Source organism: Idiotropiscis lumnitzeri, chromosome 9 (assembly GCF_059441095.1).
Source record: "Idiotropiscis lumnitzeri isolate Australia: NSW breed Sydney's pygmy pipehorse chromosome 9, RoL_Ilum_1.0, whole genome shotgun sequence".
Classification (NCBI taxonomy): Eukaryota; Metazoa; Chordata; class Actinopteri; order Syngnathiformes; family Syngnathidae; genus Idiotropiscis; species Idiotropiscis lumnitzeri.
Window position 1 is genome coordinate 20,836,732 of NC_142399.1, and position 20,635 is coordinate 20,857,366.

Below are 20,635 nucleotides of genomic sequence, written 5' to 3' on the forward strand. Positions count from 1 at the left end.
AAAATAAAACATACATGATTAATGTAACTGCACTGGGTTTACATTCATATTTTACTAATGTACCAAGTTAGACCAATAAATTTCTACTATTTGTATAATTGCTTCTTCTGAGAATATCTTCCATTCAAAAGTAAAATTGGTACTGGTGAAATTCTTTATTGAATAGAAAATCAATCAAAGTGTGTCATGAATCGTTGATCAAATGGATTTTGGAAAACTTAATTTTATACCCAGCCCTACTAGTCACACAGTCAAGCGTTACCAAGGACAAAAACAAACTAAAAACCATTTATTTAGTTTATTGTGGTCCTTAACATAAAAAGACAAAAGGTCAACTTCAAATCATCAACGAATTTAACGGGTAAGAGCAATGAATTTCAAACATTTACGACAAAACTATGTACATAGAAGTAAAAATAAAAAAAGTATTTTTTTTCTTTAGCAAAAAATGGGTAATATCAGCAGCAGTGCAATAGACTATACCCAGCTTAAATTGTCCAAATAAGAACCGTAAACAAAGCACAAATATAACGTGTGGGTTTATAGTATGTAGTGTTTTGTAGCCAGGTTTTAAAGGATCTTTTTAAAGTAATTTAGGAAATCTGAGAAAGACCGGAATACCAGCAGATGGTAGCATAGTCAAAGTGGCTCAGAATTAATAACCCCACTAGCATGAGAAGGGTTGACTAATTTAAAAAGGAGCTTTCCAGGATAGGAATGTAATTCTTTGATTTATTTTAGTTAACATTTTCAGAGACATCTCCTCAAGAGTAAATCACTTTATCTAACAGGCATCCAAGGAAATGTATTTTTGCTGGAGATTTAATGACACGCTGTCTTTCCGTCTAAGTTACAAAATGTTCTCTGCATGTTCTCCTACCTGCGTTTGTTTGACATCTTCAATGCTGCCAAGTTGATGAAGAGTATCTATAGCAGCACTAATAACCTCAATAGACATAGTAAAGGACTTCAACCAACGCATAAGATCATCTGCAGACATACAAAACAATTAAGACAGTTTGAAAAAAAAAAAAAAGACTTTTTTGTCTGTAAAGATTACTTACCAACTATCCTATCCTTTGTGTCTTCATTTAAGTGAGCAGAAATTTCTCCAATCACACACATAATGTGACAGCAGGTTGTCACGCTCGCATCTTTTGAACTAAGAAATAAAAAACACTTGAATACTAATTATCACAAACACAGAGTGAAAATGCAAACTTTGTAGATAAATGCAGCCCACCCTACCTGACCATGTTGTCCCAGGCGTCCATGAGTTTTCCAGAAGGAATTTTGGAGGATGCAGCAACTACCTTGGACAGCAGCAGCCAGGCTCCAGCACTGTGCTCAGCCTCCGTGTGTGAAATGAGATTAGCTATGAATGTCGAAGTTAACTTGTTCTGTTTAGTCCAGATGGTGACGGCCTGACTGATATAATGGCTGGAGAACAAAAGATAACTTTTGAAATAAACACAAAAGATCCATGTCTGAAAAAAACATAACTAGAGGGGCCATAAAATAAGATAATTTTAAGCACAGTGTGAATTGCATCATACAAAAAGGTTACACATTCTTTAAGTTGACATGACATAATTCAGGTGCTATTGACCATTCTTCTGAATAAAAAAACAAACTGACAAACCTAAGGTTCAGACACTCATCACAGAGAAGATTTAGCAGCTTCCAGGTTAGCCTCTGACTGGCATCAAGATGGCGGCAGGCAGAGAAAAACTTGACCTGGGTGAGCAAAACGTGGTCTAGAACCTCCAGAGCCTTCTCCTGGACAGAGCTCTCGGAATCCACCACCGCTGGTAGTACACCTTGCAACCATGCCTTGTGCACCAGGCTGCAATCTGGTCTAGTCTGGTTGTAGCAATTGACAGGCAAACAGAAATATCATACATGCGCCCATTCATGTAATGAATTGTTAACTGTCTGGATAGTTGCTAAACAGCTAATGAGGACTCACATCAAGCATCTCTCCCAAACACTGCAATGCTTTCTTCTTCACAGACACAGCCGGGTCCCTACAGCGATCCGAGAGCACACAAAGGTTCTCCCAGCTCATGGGCATCACCCCATGCTTCAGAAGACCTACAAGGGCCTGGGGGAGGAAAAGAGAACTAGAATGTATTGTTCTATACAAATAAATCTGCACACTGCATAGAAAGTATGGAAAGATCAGTGGCCAGTTCATAATACCTGCAGTGCTGATTTGCGAACATTAGACTTCGAGTCGTGTACACGCCGCATGAGAAGAGCGATGTTCTCTCTTGCTGCATTGAGTAGAAACATGTACAAATCAATTCAAAACATAATATCCATGTAATTAGAAACCATTCATCATGTTAGCTTGCCAAACAGCTGTGCTTCAATTTTCTTTTTCATCTAGAAATAGGGCGACAATTCAGTATCAATATATACCACAATAGATGTGGTTAATATCATTAGAAATGGTGATCGATATGATACAGAAAAAAAAAAAGAGAAACAAACCCTGACCCAGGGATTGTACATACTGACGGCAGCAGATACTTATATTTACACACAATTACATTATATACACCAAAGAGAAAATTCGGAGCACAAAAGTGTGGTTTCCGCCGATGTGGAGGGATTTTGGACCAGTCTTCTTTGTAAAATAGTTTCAACACTGCCATTATGGAGGGTTTTCTAGCATGAACTGCCCGTGGAATATCACACCACAGCATCTTAATAGGATTTAAATCCTGACACTAAAACGTTAATTTTATTCTTGTGGACCTCTTCTGGGATGGACTTGTTTGCTCTTTTTCGGATCGTTGCTCCGGCTGGATAATCTAAGAGCACTTAAACTTGAGGGCACAAACTCATGGCTAGACATTCTCCTTCAGGATCTTCTGGTAAACAGCAGAATTAAAATTTCTGACAAGCACAGCTAGTTGTCCTGGTGCTGAGGAATCAAAGCAGTCCCCAGACCATCACATCCTGCAGTTCTTTGGATGGTTTTCTTTGTTGTTTTGTGACCTCCTGGATGAGTCGCCACCCCACTCTTGAAGTAATCTTCGTTGGTTGACCACTAATGGGAAGGTTTCCACTGTTCCCAGTTTTCTCCATTTGTGAATAATGGCACTGACAGCGATTCGCCGGAGCCCCACAGCCTTGGAAATCTCTTTGGAACCTTTTCCACACTGATTGATTTCACTTTTTTTCCATTTTTTTATGGAATATCTATGGGTGGCATGATTGATTTGTTGTTGAGATTTTGTAGCCTACTTCACTTTGTCTAACATATTCTATTTGAGTGATTCCTTAATTCAAGCAAGGTGGTGGTTGGGTGAAATTGAATTAAGCTTTTCCAAACCTGTGGTAAATCACAGTTGCACGGTAATTTAACAAAGGAGGGCAATTACTTTTTCACACAGGGCCAGATAAGTTTGTATTGTTTTGCCCCCCATTGGTAAATGAAATTATCTAGAAACTGTGTTTTATATCCTTATGTTGTACCAGTGTGATATAGGGAGTGTTTCGATTTGATAATTCGTATCGGATCGGATTCCGATATCGTCCAAAACACCGGTATCGGATTACATCCAAATTGTTGGATATTAGCTGTCATGATCCGCGTCGGGCATGACAGCCTTTTGTTATTGTTTTTGTATGCATGCGGTTTTTGTTATTGTTTTCGTTGTCATTTTCTCCCCTCCTTCCTGCCATGTGCTTTTTCCTGTTTGTTTTGATCAGCTTAGCAGGGGCGTTTCCCCTCAGCACCTCGCCCTCACCAGCCACGCACCTGCTCCGCATCAACGATCACACACCTGCTCCCCATCTGCTCCCCTGATTACCGGACTACTTATGCCTTCCATGCCCGCAACCCAGTGTCGGGTCATTACCCTGTTTGCCCCCTGTTGCCGCGTCACCTTTGGACTGTCACGACCACGCCTTGTTCCCGTTATTCCTCTTGTCATCGTTCCCTGTCCGCGTTGTTCGTTCCCGTCTCGTGTTTGGTCCTTGTCCTTGTTCCAGTTTAGTCTCGTTTAGTTGCCTTTTGTTGTTTCTTTGTCCACGCCCCGTTGTTTGTCCCTGCTAAGCTCCGCAATAAATCCCCTTTAAGTTTCACCTACCCCTGCTTCCTCGCTTCTTGGGTCCACCTCCTCGTCGCCGCAAGGCGATACTTGACAGAATGACCCGACCACGAACGAAGGACCCAGCGAGGGGACCAGCGAGGGGACCCCCCCCACCAACCCGCCGATCAGCTCAGCGCCACGTCTGCCACGCTACCCGCTTACCCCGATTACGAGGACGAGCTCGCAAGTGTCGTCTACCTTCTGGACTCCCGCCGCACTGAGCTGAGAGCACAACTGGCCCAGATAGCGGAGCGGGTGGCCTCGATAGCGGAGAAGGGCGCCACCGAGGCACCACCCCGGGAGACTCTCCAGGAGCTGACAGCTCAGATCGCGGCGCTGGAGGTCAAGGCGGTGGAGAGCATGAGGCAGTTTTCCTCGCTGCAGGCCTAGCTGGCTGACAGAAAGCAGGCTGAAAGGGTTCACGCCTCCATGTCAGCTTCAACAACCCACGTCGCCTCCACGTCAGCTGCCGCAACCCACGTCGCCTCCACGCCAGCTGCAGCAGCCCATGCAGCCTCCCCGTCAGCTGCCCACACCATGCAGCCTCCAGTGCCGGTCCCTCATCAGACGCAGCCTCCAGAGCCCCACTCCGACTCCCCGCCAGCTGCTGAGCCCCGTTACGGCTCCGCGCCAGCTGCTGAGCCCTGTTCCGGCTCATCCCCAGCTGCCGAGCCCCGTCCCGGCTCCCCGCCCGCTGCGGAGCCCCGTCCCGGCTCCCCGACAGCTGCTGAACTCTGTCCCGGCTCCCCGCCAGCTGCTGAACCCTGTTCCGGCTCCCCGCCAGCGGTTGAGTCCCGTCCCGACTCCCCGCCAGCCGATGAGCCCCGTTCCGGCTCCCCACCAGCTGCTGAGCCCTGTCCCGGCTTCCCGCCAGCTGTTGAGTCCCATCCCGACTCCCTGCCAGCTGCTGAGCCCTGTTCCGGCTCCTCCCCAGCTGTTGAGTCCCGTCCCGGCTCCCCGCCAGCGGATGAGTCCCGTTCCGGCTCCCCGCCAGCTGATAAGCCCCGTTCAGGTTCCCCCCGAGCTGCTGGGGTCCGTTCTGGCCTCCCGAGAGCTGCTGACCCCCGTTCCGGCGCCTCGCCAGCGCTTCAAGTCCCTGTTCCGGCGGAGCACGTCCTGCTTCCGCCACCAGTCCCTGTTACGGCGGAGCACGTCCTGCGTCCGCCACAAGTCCCTGTTCCGGCGGAGCACGCCCTGCGTCCGCCACAAGTCCCTGTTCCGGCGGAGCACGCCCTGCGTCCGCCACAAGTCCCTGTTCCGGCGGAGCACGCCCTGCGTCCGCCACCAGTCCCTGTTCCGGCGGAGCGCGCCCTGCGTCCGCCACAAGTCCCTGTTCCGGCGGAGCGCGCCCTGCGTCCGCCACAAGTCCCTGGTCCGGCGGAGCACGCCCTGCGTCCGCCACAAGTCCCTGGTCCGGCGGAGCACGCCCTGCGTCCGCCACCAGTCCCTGTTCCGGCGGAGCACGCCCTGCGTCCGCCACCAGTCCCTGTTCCGGCGGAGCACGTCCTGCGTCCGCCACCAGTCCCTGTTCCGGCGGAGCACGTCCTGCGTCCGCCACAACCCCTGTTCTGGCGGAGCACGTCCTGCGTCCACCACCAGCCCCTGTTCCGGCGGAGCACTCCAGGCGTCCGCCCCAAGTCCCTGTTCCGGCGGAGCACGCCATGCCTCCGCCACAAGTCCCCGTTCTGGCGAAGCACGTCCTGCGTCCGCCACCAGTCCCTGTTCCGGCGGAGCACGCCCTGCGTCCGCCACCAGTCCCTGTTCCGGCGGAGCACGCCATGCGTCCGCCACAAGACCCTATCCCGGCGGAGCACGTTCTGCGTCCGCCCCCAGTCCCTGTTCCGGCGGAGCAGGCCTCGCGTCCGCCACAAGTCCCAGTTCTGGCGGAGCACGCCTCGCGTCCGCCACAAGTCCCTGTTGCGGCGGAGCACGCCCTGCGTCCGCTACCAGTCCCGGTCCCCGCTGCGCCCGGCCCGCCGCGGCTCCAAGTCCCTGCCTCGGGTGCGCCCGGCCCCCCGCCGCTCCAAATCCCTGCCTCGGCGGTGCTCGACGATCCGCCGTCACCCCAAGCTCCGGTTTCGGCGGTGCTCGACGATCCGCAGGCGCTCCAGTTCCCTACTTCGGCAGTGAACGACGACCCGCCGTCGCCTCTCGCCTTTGGCCCGGCGGTGCCAGAGGAACCACCGCCACTCCTCGCCTCTGGCCCGGCGGTGCCAGAGGAACCACCGCTACTCCTCGCCTCTGTCTCGGCGACTTCTGACGATCCGCTACTGCTCCTGGTTCCTGCCTCGGTGGTGGACGACGACTCGCCATCACTTCTCGTCTCTGCCTCGGCGGCGCTCGACGAACCACCGCCGCATCTCGTCTCTGCCTCAGCGGCGCCCGACGACCGGCCGCCGCTCCACGTTCCAGTCTCGGCGGAGTTCGACGACCAGCCGCCGCTCCACGTTCCTGTCTCGGCGGGGTTTGACGACCAGCCGCCGCCGCCGCTCCACGTTCCTGTCTCGGCGGGGTTCGACGACCAGCCGCCGCTCCACGTTCCTGTCTCGGCGGGGTTCGACGACCAGCCGCCGCTCCACGTTCCTGTCTCGGCGGGGTTCGACGACCGGCCGCCGCTCCACGTTCCGGTCTCGGCGGGGTTCGACGACCAGCCGCCGCCCCAAGTGCCTGCCTCGACGGCGGTCGACGTCCCACCGCCGCGTCTCGTCCCGGCCCCATCGGGACGCACTGGTCTGGCCACCCGCACGGCCCCCTGAAGGGCCACGAAAGGACTCGCTGGTCTGGCCCCCCGGGCATCCGCCAGACCGGCCTTGATCACGGGTCGTTGACCCACCTCCCGACCCCTTCCGCCGACCCTTGTTTTTGGGACATGGTTTTTTCTTTTTTGTTATTCTTGGGGACGTCTGGAATCCGTCCCTTGAGGGGGGGTACTGTCATGATCCGCGTCGGGCATGACAGCCTTTTGTTATTGTTTTTGTATGCATGCGGTTTTTGTTATTGTTTTCATTGTCATTTTCTCCCCTCCTTCCTGCCATGTGCTTTTTCCTGTTTGTTTTGATCAGCTTAGCAGGGGCGTTTCCCCTCAGCACCTCGCCCTCACCAGCCACACACCTGCTCCCCATCTGCTCCCGATTACCGGACTACTTATGCCTTCCATGCCCGCAACCCAGTGTCGGGTCATTACCCTGTTTGCCCCCTGTTGCCGCGTCACCTTTGGACTGTCACGACCACGCCTTGTTCCCGTTATTGCTCTTGTCATCGTTCCCTGTCCGCCTTGTTCGTTCCCGTCTCGTGTTTGGTCCTTGTCCTCGTTCCAGTTTAGTCTCGTTTAGTTGCCTTTTGTTGTTTCTTTGTCCACGCCCCGTTGTTTGTCCCTGCTAAGCTCCGCAATAAATCCCCTTTAAGTTTCACCTACCCCTGCTTCCTCGCTTCTTGGGTCCACCTCCTCGTCGCCGCAAGGCGATACTTGACATTAGCAGCCATAGACAAGCAACCCATTCGAGAATCCGCTCCTGTTCTTGTGTCCAGCAGCGTCGAGAGCGAGTGTGCACAGCCCACGTGATCAAAACAATCGCTCCTAATAAGGAGCTAGGGAAGACGAAAGCTGCCCGGGTTGTCGGCTGAAGGGGGTTGAGGACTAATGGCTGTGCTTTTTCCCCTTTAACTTTATTTAGTACACTTTCGCTGCTGGACCTATAGTATGAACTTAATCGACATTAGATTATAGTAAAAATTAACGAGTTGACGATCACATTCAACATCCCGGAGGAGATTGCGCAAGGAATGTAGCTTCATCAAAAATTATACAGCCAAATATAAGACCAGAGCCATGGTTTAAATGAGAGAATTCATGCAGCTAGACAAGAATGCTGCAAAACTGAACTTGTGGAAAAAAAAAACAGGCTGAAAAAGTCTCTTGTCTAATCCTAAAAGACTGCTAGCGTTGTTACTAAAGCATAGAGATAGTCCAAACGGGAACACTTGTAAAGTCTTATTCAGGGAAATCGATTTAATCCACATACTCTTTAAAACTATCTATTCTGCACTTAAGCCCCACAGCCGACTCGCCCACTGAAATGTGCAATAAACCTTTGCAGTTTTTCATTGACAAGGTTGCAACAGCATGGCTCGCATTTCAAATGCTACACTTGATCCCTCTGTCCATGTTCCTCGTTCCGTGTTGGATTCCTTGAAGGTAGTTTCCTGGTCATTTTTGGGGGATGTGGTTTGCTTGGAGGAGGGCGCATATAACCCCAATTCTGACCACTTTTCACTGGCTCCCGGTGGATTTTAAGAGCTCATTTTAAGATCCTGCTATTGGTATTCATATCTTTTAATGGCCTTGCCCCAGCCTACCTCTCTGAGATCCGCCACCCCTACGTACGTGCTCGGCGCCTCAAGTCTGCAGACCAGATGCTGCTGGAGGTGCCAAAAACGAGGCGGAGCCTCAGAGGAGATCAAGTATTTTTTCTGTTGCTTGTCCTTACCGATGGAATGACCTATTAAATGTTAGGCAAGTCCCCTTTTTGTCCATTTGTACACATTTTTATTCCTTGGCTTTCGACGCAACCGGAGACTGTTCCCCATTACGCTGCGTTCTGGTGTCTAGTGAGTTACTATAATTAATTTGTATTTTAACTTACTGCTGTCAATGTCATCTTTATTAAATTATTGCTACTTTGTATTTTACTCTGTGTAAAGTGCTTTGTTTCGGCTGTAACGCTTATAAAATGCGCAATCCAAATAAAGTTGTGTTATATTGTATTGTTGAATGCAAGTCATTATTAATATAAGTTCTCGTGAAACCAAACCATGCAAAAAATGCACAATTTCAAAGCTTTACAGCATTTAGTATGACTCACCATCACAGACCAAGCTCTCGGTGCCACCGATCTCTACAGTCCTGAACGGCAAAGAGTGGTAGGTTTTCTGAAGCTGCTGGGAACTGCCTGAAACGCAAACAATTCAATGCCAGTTAACATCACGAACGAATCCAGATATTTCCACCTAAATTTATCGACTTAAGCAAACCACAATGTTGTTATATAGTATATGACGAAGATTTAAATGCATTATGCATGCACGCATTGCATATGGAACATTTCTCTCGTGGAAATTTGCATTACAACTCTATAATGCACTTGTTTATGTGTTTTAATTTGTGTTCCACTTCCCAGCTAATTTATATTACACCATATGGAAAGTGCTTTGTTACAGCTCCAGCTGTTGTGCAATGCACAATATATTAAATAAATTACTTTAACGCTGAACCATTGGACATGTGCATTTAAGTTTAGAGCAGGTGAAATTCACCTGTAAAGGTCATTGTGCATTTTAGGTTCATCCTTACGTTTTACCAAAAAGTCCCACATCCCTTATATATCCCTTTGTGAGTATAGTAGTTACCATTCTGTATTTGCAGGACTCTATCAACCTACAGTTCCAAGGCCCAAGTCCTTATAGATAACACTCTGTCACGCCAAACAAAGACAAACAAAGCTTTACCTTCTGTAGTTTCCCCTTCCAATCCAGTCTGGGTTACAGCTAGGGGAAAAAATGCGTTATTCAGAAATTCTGCAGTGACAAAAATATCACCATGCAAGCGTTGCTTTACATCAAATAAAAAAATAAATAGGAAGCTGATGTTCATTTTGTTAACTTTTAAATGAACGAAAGATTCATAATCTAACACTTCAAAGATTGTAAAGATGAATTAATCAATTTAAAGAATGAAAATATTTTTTTAGATTACTGGCAGAGAAGAGGTTTTGAACAGCGCAGGTAGCATTGAGTGATGGCAATTCCAGACACTGGGCCAGGCAGGTGAGGACATGGCTTTGGACAGTGGGCGAGGGGTCATTACGCCGCGCGAACAACAAGTTCTGGATTAGGAATTGATGTGACAGGTAGCATGTAAGACCCGGTTCGCCACATTCCTCGGGTCTCCTCTCTGGCTGCCCCAGTAGAACCATCACAACATCCACAGAGAATAGGCGGGACACCATCTAGCAAACCGGTCGACAATACTGGTTAATATTTTAGGTTTTTTATGTCAGTTTTTTATAACATGGCAAACTGCAAAGCAGTTATCCAAATATAGCTTCAGCATCATATCGAAAATACTCTAGTTTTATTCTCAACTTGCAAGTATTACATATGATCAATAAAGGAATTACCTTTGGGTGTCTTGAGAAGTTAAACAGCCACTTTATGAAGTTCGCATAGTCTGCACTTGGCATTTCTGATGTCAACATACCAACAGCTTGGGCTCCATGGTTTCTAAACTCAATTTTTTCCACAATCTAAGTACCATAAAAAATACATAACATTATGTCAAACAACGTGATGAGATGGCATAAACTGCAACAGAGAAATGAAAGCATGAGATTTGGCCTGAATTACTCACCTGAAAACAAATGTGCTGCAGAAGTATTTTTAAGAAAGGAAGTGCCACTTCCTTCAGCTCATTCACAATGTGACTATAATTCCAAATGTAAAGAATCGCATTAGGGTATGAATACTTACACAATTCTGATGGAAAATATTTTGTTACAATATTGATAAATTAAGAAAGACAAGCTAAAAACATAAAAAGACAAGAATGAGGACCCCAACCGCAAAATGCAAACGTTCCAGGGATATATGCGACCAAAAAAAAAAAGAACAAAGAGTTGTACAGAGATGGTGCCACCAGACTACAAGAACTGCAAATGTCTTTTTTGCATTCACAAGCAACAGATGAATGAAAAAACAAATTTCATGCCTATGCAAATTTTAGTATAACCTACAAAACATTGTGAAGGTGTTTCATGTCTGTGTGGCTCAGTTTCTTTATCTGGCATTATCAAGACTACTGTAATTGTCTTCATCTGTCTATGATGCGTGTGCCATCACCCATGCAATTAAGGGCCATGCAATTAAGGGCCATGCAATTAAGGGCCATGCAATTAAGGGCCATGCAATCAAGGGCGCACTGCCTGGAGCAGCACCTCATACAATTGGGCTGTGTTAAGGCAACAACGTCAGGGGAGGGATGTGACTGGTTACCACACTCCTTAGAGTCACGGTTTCAAATTAAAACCAAAAATATCTCTGAACAGCATTCAATCAAACAATGAAACAAAGACATAAAATGAACACAAAACATGCATCTCTCATGCCATTCATATCCCCAGAAGAAATAAAAATAACACAAAAACGGCACTGATGAATGCTGAGAGCCTCAGCCAATCAGATGGCTGGTTAGAGAGATGTGAGAGAGAAGTGTGCTTTGGGCAGTGTTTTTTTTTTTTTTTTTGCAGTCTGTTGTCTAAACTTGTGATGTTTCTTGCTTGCAATAACATGATTAGACAGAGTATGACATTGTGGACAGCTGCCCCTTTGTCCAGCTTTCTCTTGCACTCTCACCCAAAAAAACGTGTTCACATAATGTATTTGTCACAGTCAATGCTAAGCATAGATGTCTCAGACTTTGGCCAGCAGGGTGTGCTAACATGTACTCTGAAATGTCTCAAAGAGATCATATTTAACGGTTGAGAGAGTTGGTCAGTCCACGCAATAGGCGCATCGCATGACACCCCGATGACACCCCGTTTATGTAGACGAGCCACAACATATGACTACAATATCTTATTTTCTTTCAGAATCAGACTTTTGTTGGATTGATAGAATTCTGATGTCAAGCATTTTTAAATCCAAAGTGGGTCACGTGTCATCATCCACACTGCTTATACTGTACAGGGTCACGGGGGAGTGCTGGAGCATATCCTGGCTGACTACGGGCAAAAGGCACGCTACACCCTAAGCTGGTTGCCAGCCTGCCAAAGGGCACACGCAGACGCCATCACTGAGTAGGAACCGATCCCACGCTGCACACACACACCCCCACACACCTCAACACACACACACACACACACACACACGAGTCAGGCCAGTGTACCACTACACCAGGGGTCTTCAATCCTGTTCCTCGAGGGCCGGTGTCCTGCCCGTTTTCCACCTCTCCGTGGTGCAACACACCTGAGCAATCGTTATTTTGCTTCTGCAGACCTTGCTGATTATCTGATCATTTGAATCAGCTGTGTTGCAGCAGGGAGAGATGGAAAACCTGCAGGACACCGGCCCTCGAGGAACAGGATTGAGGACCCCTGCACTACACCATCAGTGAATTAAACGCAAAATATAATTTTCAATTAATTGACAAAGGTGGGGGATTAGTTAAACTTCACCTTTTTCACATTTCTTTGTTAAAAAAACTGACATTTTTAACCTGTTCCCCAAATGTTTTCCGAGACGGCTCTCCCTCCCAGTGCTCCTTATTGCTTTTTATTTGTGTTTGCTTGGTCTTATTGGCACCAACTGAGGCACAGCATCAATATACCCGCCAGGACATCGTGGACATTGGATATCGATGCGAAATAACCATCACAGAGGAATTTTGCTATGATCGCAAAATTCCTGACGAACTGGCGAGGCCGCCCAGCTCACCGTGGCTTGTCATCGGGACCGGGAGGCGGAGCAGGCGACGGAGGGAGAGGAAGCAGAAGCGGGGCTGCCATGAGTCTGCCGTCTCCAATTGCCCATGTCACACACATGGCCGACATCATCAAAAAAAGGAGATTTGGAATTTACCTGCCAACATCTTGTACGACCTCCAGCCAGTCTAATTTCTGTTTCAACAATGTTAAGCACGCATACTTGGGTGCAAACGCCCCATCACACCCAATTCTACCAGCACAAAGTCTAGCAAAATACCAAAAAAAAGAAAACGCCATCAATGCGTGCACACAGTTAAGCTGCGCCCCACATGAAAATAGAGCCCTTAATGTGAACAACCAGAACTACAGTACATATACTCTACAATGGAAAATTTTAATTAGCCAATGTGAAGTACAATCTCAAAATAACATAGATTTTTGTAATTGCTTAGGCAATAATAATCATACTGAATACTGTTTACCAGACAAAGTGGATGGCTTGATCACGTGTGGCGAGTACTGCATAACTGAGTACAAGCAAGGTTGGTCTGCCTCTGTCCGCTTTATTCATCATCAGGATTACATAGAGAAATCTGTGGAAAACCCTCCTCAAGGACTGGACAGACAAATAAACAGATGAATGAGATGATTAACAACCCCTCAATTATCCCAGATGATCTACTGCACAAATGCACAACAAAAACAGTATGTGACTGAAAAATACTTCTTTTTGGTCTCCATGTTTTGCTGAGCAAATCAGTTGCAGGCCAAAGAAGGCCATCTCAGGGATGCTCCGCAGTTCATTGATATCTCTATATAGAAAGGACATATAGCCATTGGGTTCCTGTATAATTTATCGGTTAAAAACAGGCAAAATATCAACTTACTGTCTGGCAGCAAAGTTTAGCTCTCCAATAACTGGCTCAAAGTAAATCAACTTACTAAAAATCTGCAGACAAAAAAAGTTAATTAAGAAACGGTGCAATTAGGCAAAATGTTGGCTGGGATCTTGATTATTACCTGTGTGCAACTGCAGGCACTTTGTGGTTTGTCTTTGAGTGAGAATGTCTGCAAAAGCCTGAGAAGACTTTGAACCAGAAGAACGACTGCATCTCTGATCCTGTTTAGGTCTAAGCTTGAGAAATTGAGCTCCTCTTCTTCCTCCTCTTCCTCATCCACCTCCATCTGCATGCAACACACTCAGGCATCACTATTGGCAGACATCATTCACAATATTCATTGAGCCTACCTAATCTATTGTACTGCACAGTGTTCTTAAAAGAAAAGTAGCAAAAAGATCAGATCTATGTTTAACAAGAGTCATGCTCAGTTTTAAAGCTGTCGTTAAGAATAACCATATTGATTTGCTGATTCTGAGACCTCTTGAGTTTCCTTCCGGTGTGGTTTGGAACGCTTGCCCTCTGCCTGAGAACTCTTGAGAGTGCCTTTCTTGCGCTTCTTGCCAAAGTCCTGAGGCCAACAGTGAGTGCTTGCATGCATGCAAGTGTCGAATAAAATCTCATGAAAAACTTTGCTGGCAATGCTTCCTATAAGACATATACAATTAAATGTTTAACTGTTAGTTGCAAAATTAAATACATGCGGGGGGAACTGTAGTGTATTACAACACAATACAATACAACTTTATTTATATCGCGCATGACCTTCCATGATCTGTGCATAGCACAGTATGACTGTTTACCTGGGATTCCAAGCAGCAACAGGTAGAGTGAAGCAGCATGGAGACATTGCACCCTCTGCTGAACATTAGCTGCTTTGGCTTTTCCTGTCAATACAAAGAAGGACAGCACAGCCACCAAAGACTGGACCGAAACCCCATTCTCGCTCAGGAGCATCCAGATACTCTGCAGTAGAACAGACAGGCATCAGATCATCTTTATTCAAAATTATTGTCTAAGACCTAAAGACTGTCCTGAATTGCAAAATAATTCATCATCAGTCCACCAAGATGGAAATTGGGCAGGGTTTCTTACATTATAGTTGAACTTTAAAGTTTTGCTTTTTTAAATAAAAGTTTATAAATTAACATTTATATTAACATTCTCCAATGCATTAGATCATTGCAAATATACCTGAAAACTGTCATCTATGCTAGAAGACTGTAGTTGTTCTTCAGAGAGCACCAGTAGACAAGTGTAGAGCCTTCGGAAATCTTGCTCAACACAGGCTGCTAGTTCACCTTCTATGTTATCTTCCATTGGCATCATCTCTGTAAATTCTGCATCCCACACTGCATTCACCCAGGCTGAAAAAGCAGAGTTTATTACATTACCAAGAAGCAAAACAATAATTGTCACTGGCACATCTTTGATTTTCAGAAATTCTCATCCCGTTTCGGAAACTTTGCCAGCAAATATTTAGTCACTGCCATAATTGTGGTAAGTGTAAGACCACTGCGCACGATAAGCAACTGTTCCACCAGATGGTGCATCAGTCTTAGTTATAACCTGATGAGTTAAGCACACTGTGACTTAGACAAAGTAGTCTCGCCTTCTGTTTTGCCCCTCCTTGCTTGCCGAATTGTGTACGCGTGTGTCTGTGTTTTTTCATTTACAAACGCAATGCAAATTTTTTCACTCGCACACAAACAAATACATACAAGTCCCATCATTGTTAAGAATGCGGTACCGAAATGCGCGCCGTATTTGCCAGGAGCGAAATAAAATTCCTCAATGTCATTTATTTAGAGTAGATTGAATAAATACTTTTTTTAAATTGGAAATGCTTGATAAAAAAAGGCCCGCTATGCACAGATCATGCATAAAATATATTTTTTAAAACTGCGCGTGTACAGGAAGGGCGTACATTGATGCATCATAAATTAGTGGGAACTATACACTACCCCTTCCAGTAAAGTTATTCTGTCCGCATTTGACTCGTATTTGCAATTTTACCTTGTGGGACTTCGTTAAGCTTCAAAAACTGCAACGCAGACGTCAACTCCATTTTGAAAAAAGCCGCCACAAAATAGAGTGGTGCACATGCGCAGAAGAAATCTGATTAATCGGAAATTGTGATGAACAGTGACGTCATATCCGATAATCGGAAATTAAAATGTTACTTTTTTGTTTATTTTTATTTTTTCATAGAAGTGGACGAGACATGACAGAAAGAAATGTAAAATAAATGTTTCTTTATAACAGAAACGTAATGCTCATAAGACAATACAAAAAATACAAAAAGATACAACTTCGGGTGACCATTGTTTTGAGAAATAGATTTCAGTGTTTTTGCAGAACCCGATACCAAGGGGGTATTGATTGAAAAGACGAGTTAAACTTTCATGATCAGTTTTAAGAATTTAAACGGGAGGAACGATTTACTAAAAACCCGTATGTGCCGAAAGGATCAGATTAAGTTTGGTTCATTTGCAAAATTTGAGGGGGGAGTATCAAACGTTTTTATTCTTAGTTAACTTTAATAAGGTATGTTACATGAAATGAAATCATTTGGATGTTTCTATAACATGTGTGCTAATGTAATACGCGTTGTCTTCAGCATTCATCACTAAATACAATAGTATTTAGGTACATTCCTACAGAATCCCTTACGTATTAAACAATGGGTTCGTCCTAATTTGGCGCGAAAAGAAAGCAAAAGCACCGCCCTTTCAACATACTGATTGCATCAAGCTAGTCAAATGTATGTCCACAAATTAACGGAAATAATAGTTTTACTTTCAAAGTAAAAGTTAGGTTAACGGCAGACATACAATATGCGGGAGAGTTAACAATTTTTATTTTATGTTGAAAATCTCAAACAAAGCTTCACGTCTTTCTCACATCGTCTGTTTTTTTATGCGAGTTGAAAGGTTGACAATTTTAAAACTCAGCGTTAGGAAAGAGTACGAGTATGCCAGTTTTAATCAAATGTAGATGATATTCGTTTAGTTTGCGATTGAACATTGAACTTTGTATTCATTGGCGACATTTGTGTCTCTGCATTTACAGCCATTCGTAACTACAACCATTGATTCTTGGATAACTACATCCTAGTTTTTGTAATTGTCGAACGTGTTATACGTAGTCTACTTAGAAATTTTAATTTTTACTTTGTCTGCAGATCAGGCCTTGTCCCTTCCCTCGGAAACAATGAGTTGGTAAGATGCATCAGTTTTTGCTTTTATTTATTTAGCATACTTTTTACATGGACAGCACGTGTTCACTCACGAACTCTTAAGAGACGTAGAAGTATCCACACATGCAGTACTTGCCTTGCCCAAAACATTTAATTACCTCATTGTGAGTAAACCATTCGGCACCACCGCTATGTTTTTTGCACCCTCGGTAAGTAATGCGCCAATGAATCCATGTTAGCAACATCAGAGCACACACCAAAGCGAATATGATTCCATAGTTAAGAATACTTATTGTATACAGTTGGTCTTTTTGTCAAACAGTAGGAATGATTTGCTGCCTCAGTTTCATTTGGTCACTCACTCACTCATCCATCCATCCCTTCAACCCATCCCTCTGTCCATGGACAGCGTTAAACAAGAAGCTCGAAGTGTTTCACCTCACTGCCCCAAACCTGATGAGTCTGAGGGGCCGCTTGGAACAGCAATGGAGACAGGAGCTGCGAAGGGTAATTAAAGAAAGTACATTATAGACTAATCAGGAAGCTAAAGATGCTAAAAAAAAGCTACAACTGATTTTAAGATAATTTAATGGCTTTTTTTTGTCTTAAAAACATCTGTCGGTGAATAGTCATAATGTCAGACGAACACACCCAATGTGTTTAATGGAATAATAACATTCTCACTGGCAGATATTCACATCTAGGTATGAATATTTTTTGTGTTCCAAGATACTAGTGCGAAAACTGAGAATATGCTATCTCAACTAATCGTCACCAAAGAAATGGAGGAAGAGGAGCAACAGCTGATGGCAGAAGGAGAAAAGAAAGAAAAGGAAATGATGGACAAGGTTTGTTGCTGATCAACCTTACTTTTCACTATGATTAATCATATTGGACTGCACCACTATCTTGAAAGGGAAATTTAAATTTACTTTTTAATAAAGGACATCTTTATCTTTATCTAATGTGTAGTTGGGTACATGGGCTGCCTGTCCATCTATGAATGTAAAATTCAACAAATAAATCCTATCTGCCTTTTAATGAAAAGGTCTGGTGAGTGGTTCTGCACTTCTGTCACGCTTTTAGTGTGTGGCTAATTCTCATTAGAACAATCCTCAGACTAGAGGTATTCCCGGAGAGCATTATCCTGCCTGTTTTAGAGCTCTCTCTTCTCAACACACCTGTTTCAAACGATCAGTACATCAAAAAGTTCTGTAGAAGCCCGAAACGATCCTGATCATTTAAATCATGTGTGTTGGAGTAGGGAGAGATATAAAAAAGGCAGGATATGGCTGTCCAGGAAATTTGAGTTTTCTACTTCTGCACTAGAGGGTGACACAGAAGTGGATTTTCACTCCCATCTCATTCTACTCCCACAGAAAAAAAATCCCGTCCCACTCTTGGACCATCAGGGCTGGGTTTAAAACACCCCCCTGAAAAATACCAAGACATCAGGGAACTCAAACTTTATCAGTCACGGGAATGTGAATGTCATGATTTAGCAGTGTGTTTTTGCCACTTTATTTGCAGAGCCTGCTCTTTGGGTGGAATTAATTTAAATGATTAGCAGTTTGCTTACATCATGTTCAATAAGGCATACATGACTTACGTAAGTGCATTGGGTTCAACTTAATATAAATATCCATATACTTACTAATGCACTAAGTTGGAACAAGAAGTGTCTATTTGCCCCATTGCCTCTTCAGAGAATCTCTTCCATATGAAAGTAAAATTGATATGCATGAAATACTTAACTCAATCAAAGTGATTCTTGAATTAAATCGAATCGTGCCCTTGTGAATCAAATTGTGTACATTGTGGAAATCTGAATCCATACCCAGCACTCCGGACCATAGTAAAAGATAGAATAAATTCCTGTCCCGGTGAAAATCACTCCCATTCTGTCCTGATCCCACGTCCATTTTGGAGGTCATCAAAGTTAAGATTAATAGTTTTATTTTACTTATTTTATGGACAGTTTGGCACATTCCCCTCATGGACTCTCACAATTTTGTGCAGCTTTTTTTTTTTTTAAATTTTTTTTTTTTTTTTAAATCTTACCTCAGGGCTCTCCATGAACCTTTGCACTGCTTCCACCAAGTTTTTCCAGTTGGTCTTAGTTATTAACGTTTGATGCATATTTGGACTTTTTGAGTTTGAAATGTCAGACTATTTGAATGCATCTTGTGTCTCAACAAATGCAAGACATGTCAATGTTTATTGTAATGTTCCAATTATTTTCTTATCAATTTTAACCGCAAAGGCTGAATGTATTACAAATGAACAAATGATAATACAAATATTTAAGCAGCCCTCTAATCTCGTTGCACACTTGAGTACAATGACAATAAAGGGATTTCTAATTCTAATTCTAATCTTCATGTTACAAATCATGAAAAATCAACTTCACTGGCTGAAGTTTCAGAGTGAAAGAACCACATTGATGCAGCAGCTGAAGCAATATCATGGCAAAGCCAAAAGTCAAGCCGAGTTGCAGTGTTGGCACCGAGTAGCAGTTTTACCTGCATTACTTTCTGATATTAGTCCTAGAATAATTTTCACCTGAGTTGTCTTCATGGAGGGTATTTGTTTGCTGATTTCGTGTACCACGTCGCCACATAAATTCAAGTGCATTTCCGTGGCTTGGTAATTAAATGGTGCTTCTGCCAGTGACGATGCAATCTGATCTTCTCTAACGGCGCTTGCTTTTGAGTGCTGTTTGTGGTTGCGTGTGAGAGGTTATTGTCTCCTTTAACTAATGATTTGTATGCGTCTCATTCTGAAACCACAAGGCTCGGCAGACGTTGGAGAAAGAGAGTCATGAAATGCGGTTCAAAAGATTGCAACATTTGCTCCTGAAGAGCAACATCTACTCTAAGTTTCTGCTGACTAAAATGGAGCAACAGCAGAATGAGGTACTGTGTGTGCAAAATAAATATTTTTCAAGTGAGTGGTGCTCATAATTTTGGGATGTCAAGAACTGTACCTTGATTTGTCTTTCTCCTTACCAGGAGAAAATCAAGAAGGAAAAGCTTGAAAAGAAGGCCAACAAAGTGAGGCAATATTTTTTCCCTAAACATGTTTATCCTATCTTCTCTCACATAAATAAACCTGTGTGTTTTTTGTGTAGCGTGCAAAGAACAGTGAGGCTGGAAAAGGTAGATCCTTTTGTTTTGTTGTTTTTTTTAAACCGAATAAACATACCTCAAATGTTTTCTTCTGTTCAATTTGTTTTGGACGCGTCATTTCATACTAGATAAAAAGAAGCGACCAAGGGAGGAGGACTACAAAATATCTGATGTCATGTCTAAAGAAGTATGAACCCATTTGAGTTTTACTTTTTTTTCTGGTTTTTCTCCACTTTACCAATATGCGTTATTTTTCCTGCAGGAAATCATGTCACAGACTAAGAGAGTTAAAGTGGAGAAAGCGGTAGTGTGTGGCTTTTTTACTTTAGACCACAACTCTTCCAGATTTGAAAATAAGATGGCTAAGTCTATTTTGTTTAAACCACTTATTGAATGCATTTTTCAATGTCATGTTAGGAGGTGGCTCCAGACCAGAAGAAGCTAGATGCCAACGATATTGAGAAGATGAGTGATACCAACCAAGACATCAAGAATCGTTTGGCGGAAACGGTGCGAGACAATGCCAAGCATCTCCTGGACACTGACAGGAAGGTGAATGGCAAGCCGGTTCCTGCTCAACAGCCAAAGCTCTTCACTGGTGGGGTCATGAGGTGGTACCAGATTGAGGGCATCGAATGGCTTCGAGTGAGTAGTTTCAGCCTGATTTAGGAAGTGCCGCTTTTATGCCTTGCTCAAGAAAACCCATTTTCTCTTTGTTTTTTGAAGGATTTAATTGCACTAAATGGCAACTTAATTCTGAAGAAGTGTTTTAATGTTGAACTCATCTCATTCAGTATCTGGTTTCAATACGTGTTTCTTTACATAG

General features: G+C 44.4%; 2 protein-coding genes across 4 annotated transcripts in view; one reads left to right on the top strand and one right to left on the bottom strand.

The window, feature by feature from the left end:
• Window positions 1-15,579, bottom strand: part of ncapd3 (non-SMC condensin II complex, subunit D3) — a 34,260-nt gene extending 18,681 nt beyond the window's left edge. For all 3 annotated transcript variants that reach the window (XM_088305442.1, XM_088305441.1, XM_088305440.1), the window contains exons 1-19: window positions 15,499-15,579; window positions 14,677-14,849; window positions 14,286-14,448; window positions 13,964-14,130; window positions 13,604-13,768; window positions 13,471-13,532; window positions 13,308-13,395; window positions 13,066-13,199; window positions 10,513-10,585; window positions 10,283-10,408; window positions 9,859-10,111; window positions 9,612-9,650; window positions 8,969-9,055; window positions 2,203-2,276; window positions 1,970-2,104; window positions 1,643-1,863; window positions 1,249-1,440; window positions 1,065-1,162; window positions 881-990 (exon numbers count right to left, since the gene is read on the bottom strand). In XM_088305442.1, coding sequence (XP_088161568.1) covers window positions 881-990; window positions 1,065-1,162; window positions 1,249-1,440; window positions 1,643-1,863; window positions 1,970-2,104; window positions 2,203-2,276; window positions 8,969-9,055; window positions 9,612-9,650; window positions 9,859-10,111; window positions 10,283-10,408; window positions 10,513-10,585; window positions 13,066-13,199; window positions 13,308-13,395; window positions 13,471-13,532; window positions 13,604-13,768; window positions 13,964-14,130; window positions 14,286-14,448; window positions 14,677-14,849; window positions 15,499-15,550 — 2,412 coding nt within the window. In that variant the 5' untranslated portion in view covers window positions 15,551-15,579. The remainder of the gene's footprint in view (window positions 1-880; window positions 991-1,064; window positions 1,163-1,248; window positions 1,441-1,642; window positions 1,864-1,969; window positions 2,105-2,202; window positions 2,277-8,968; window positions 9,056-9,611; window positions 9,651-9,858; window positions 10,112-10,282; window positions 10,409-10,512; window positions 10,586-13,065; window positions 13,200-13,307; window positions 13,396-13,470; window positions 13,533-13,603; window positions 13,769-13,963; window positions 14,131-14,285; window positions 14,449-14,676; window positions 14,850-15,498) is intronic.
• Window positions 15,580-16,373: 794 nt separating this feature from the next.
• The window catches only part of hells (helicase, lymphoid specific), a 29,784-nt gene continuing 25,522 nt past the window's right edge, over window positions 16,374-20,635 (top strand). Inside the window, exons 1-9 of the mRNA XM_088305479.1 lie at window positions 16,374-16,703; window positions 17,091-17,188; window positions 17,411-17,529; window positions 19,474-19,596; window positions 19,693-19,734; window positions 19,812-19,839; window positions 19,938-19,996; window positions 20,072-20,113; window positions 20,227-20,454. Coding sequence (XP_088161605.1) covers window positions 16,696-16,703; window positions 17,091-17,188; window positions 17,411-17,529; window positions 19,474-19,596; window positions 19,693-19,734; window positions 19,812-19,839; window positions 19,938-19,996; window positions 20,072-20,113; window positions 20,227-20,454 — 747 coding nt within the window. The 5' untranslated portion in view covers window positions 16,374-16,695. The remainder of the gene's footprint in view (window positions 16,704-17,090; window positions 17,189-17,410; window positions 17,530-19,473; window positions 19,597-19,692; window positions 19,735-19,811; window positions 19,840-19,937; window positions 19,997-20,071; window positions 20,114-20,226; window positions 20,455-20,635) is intronic.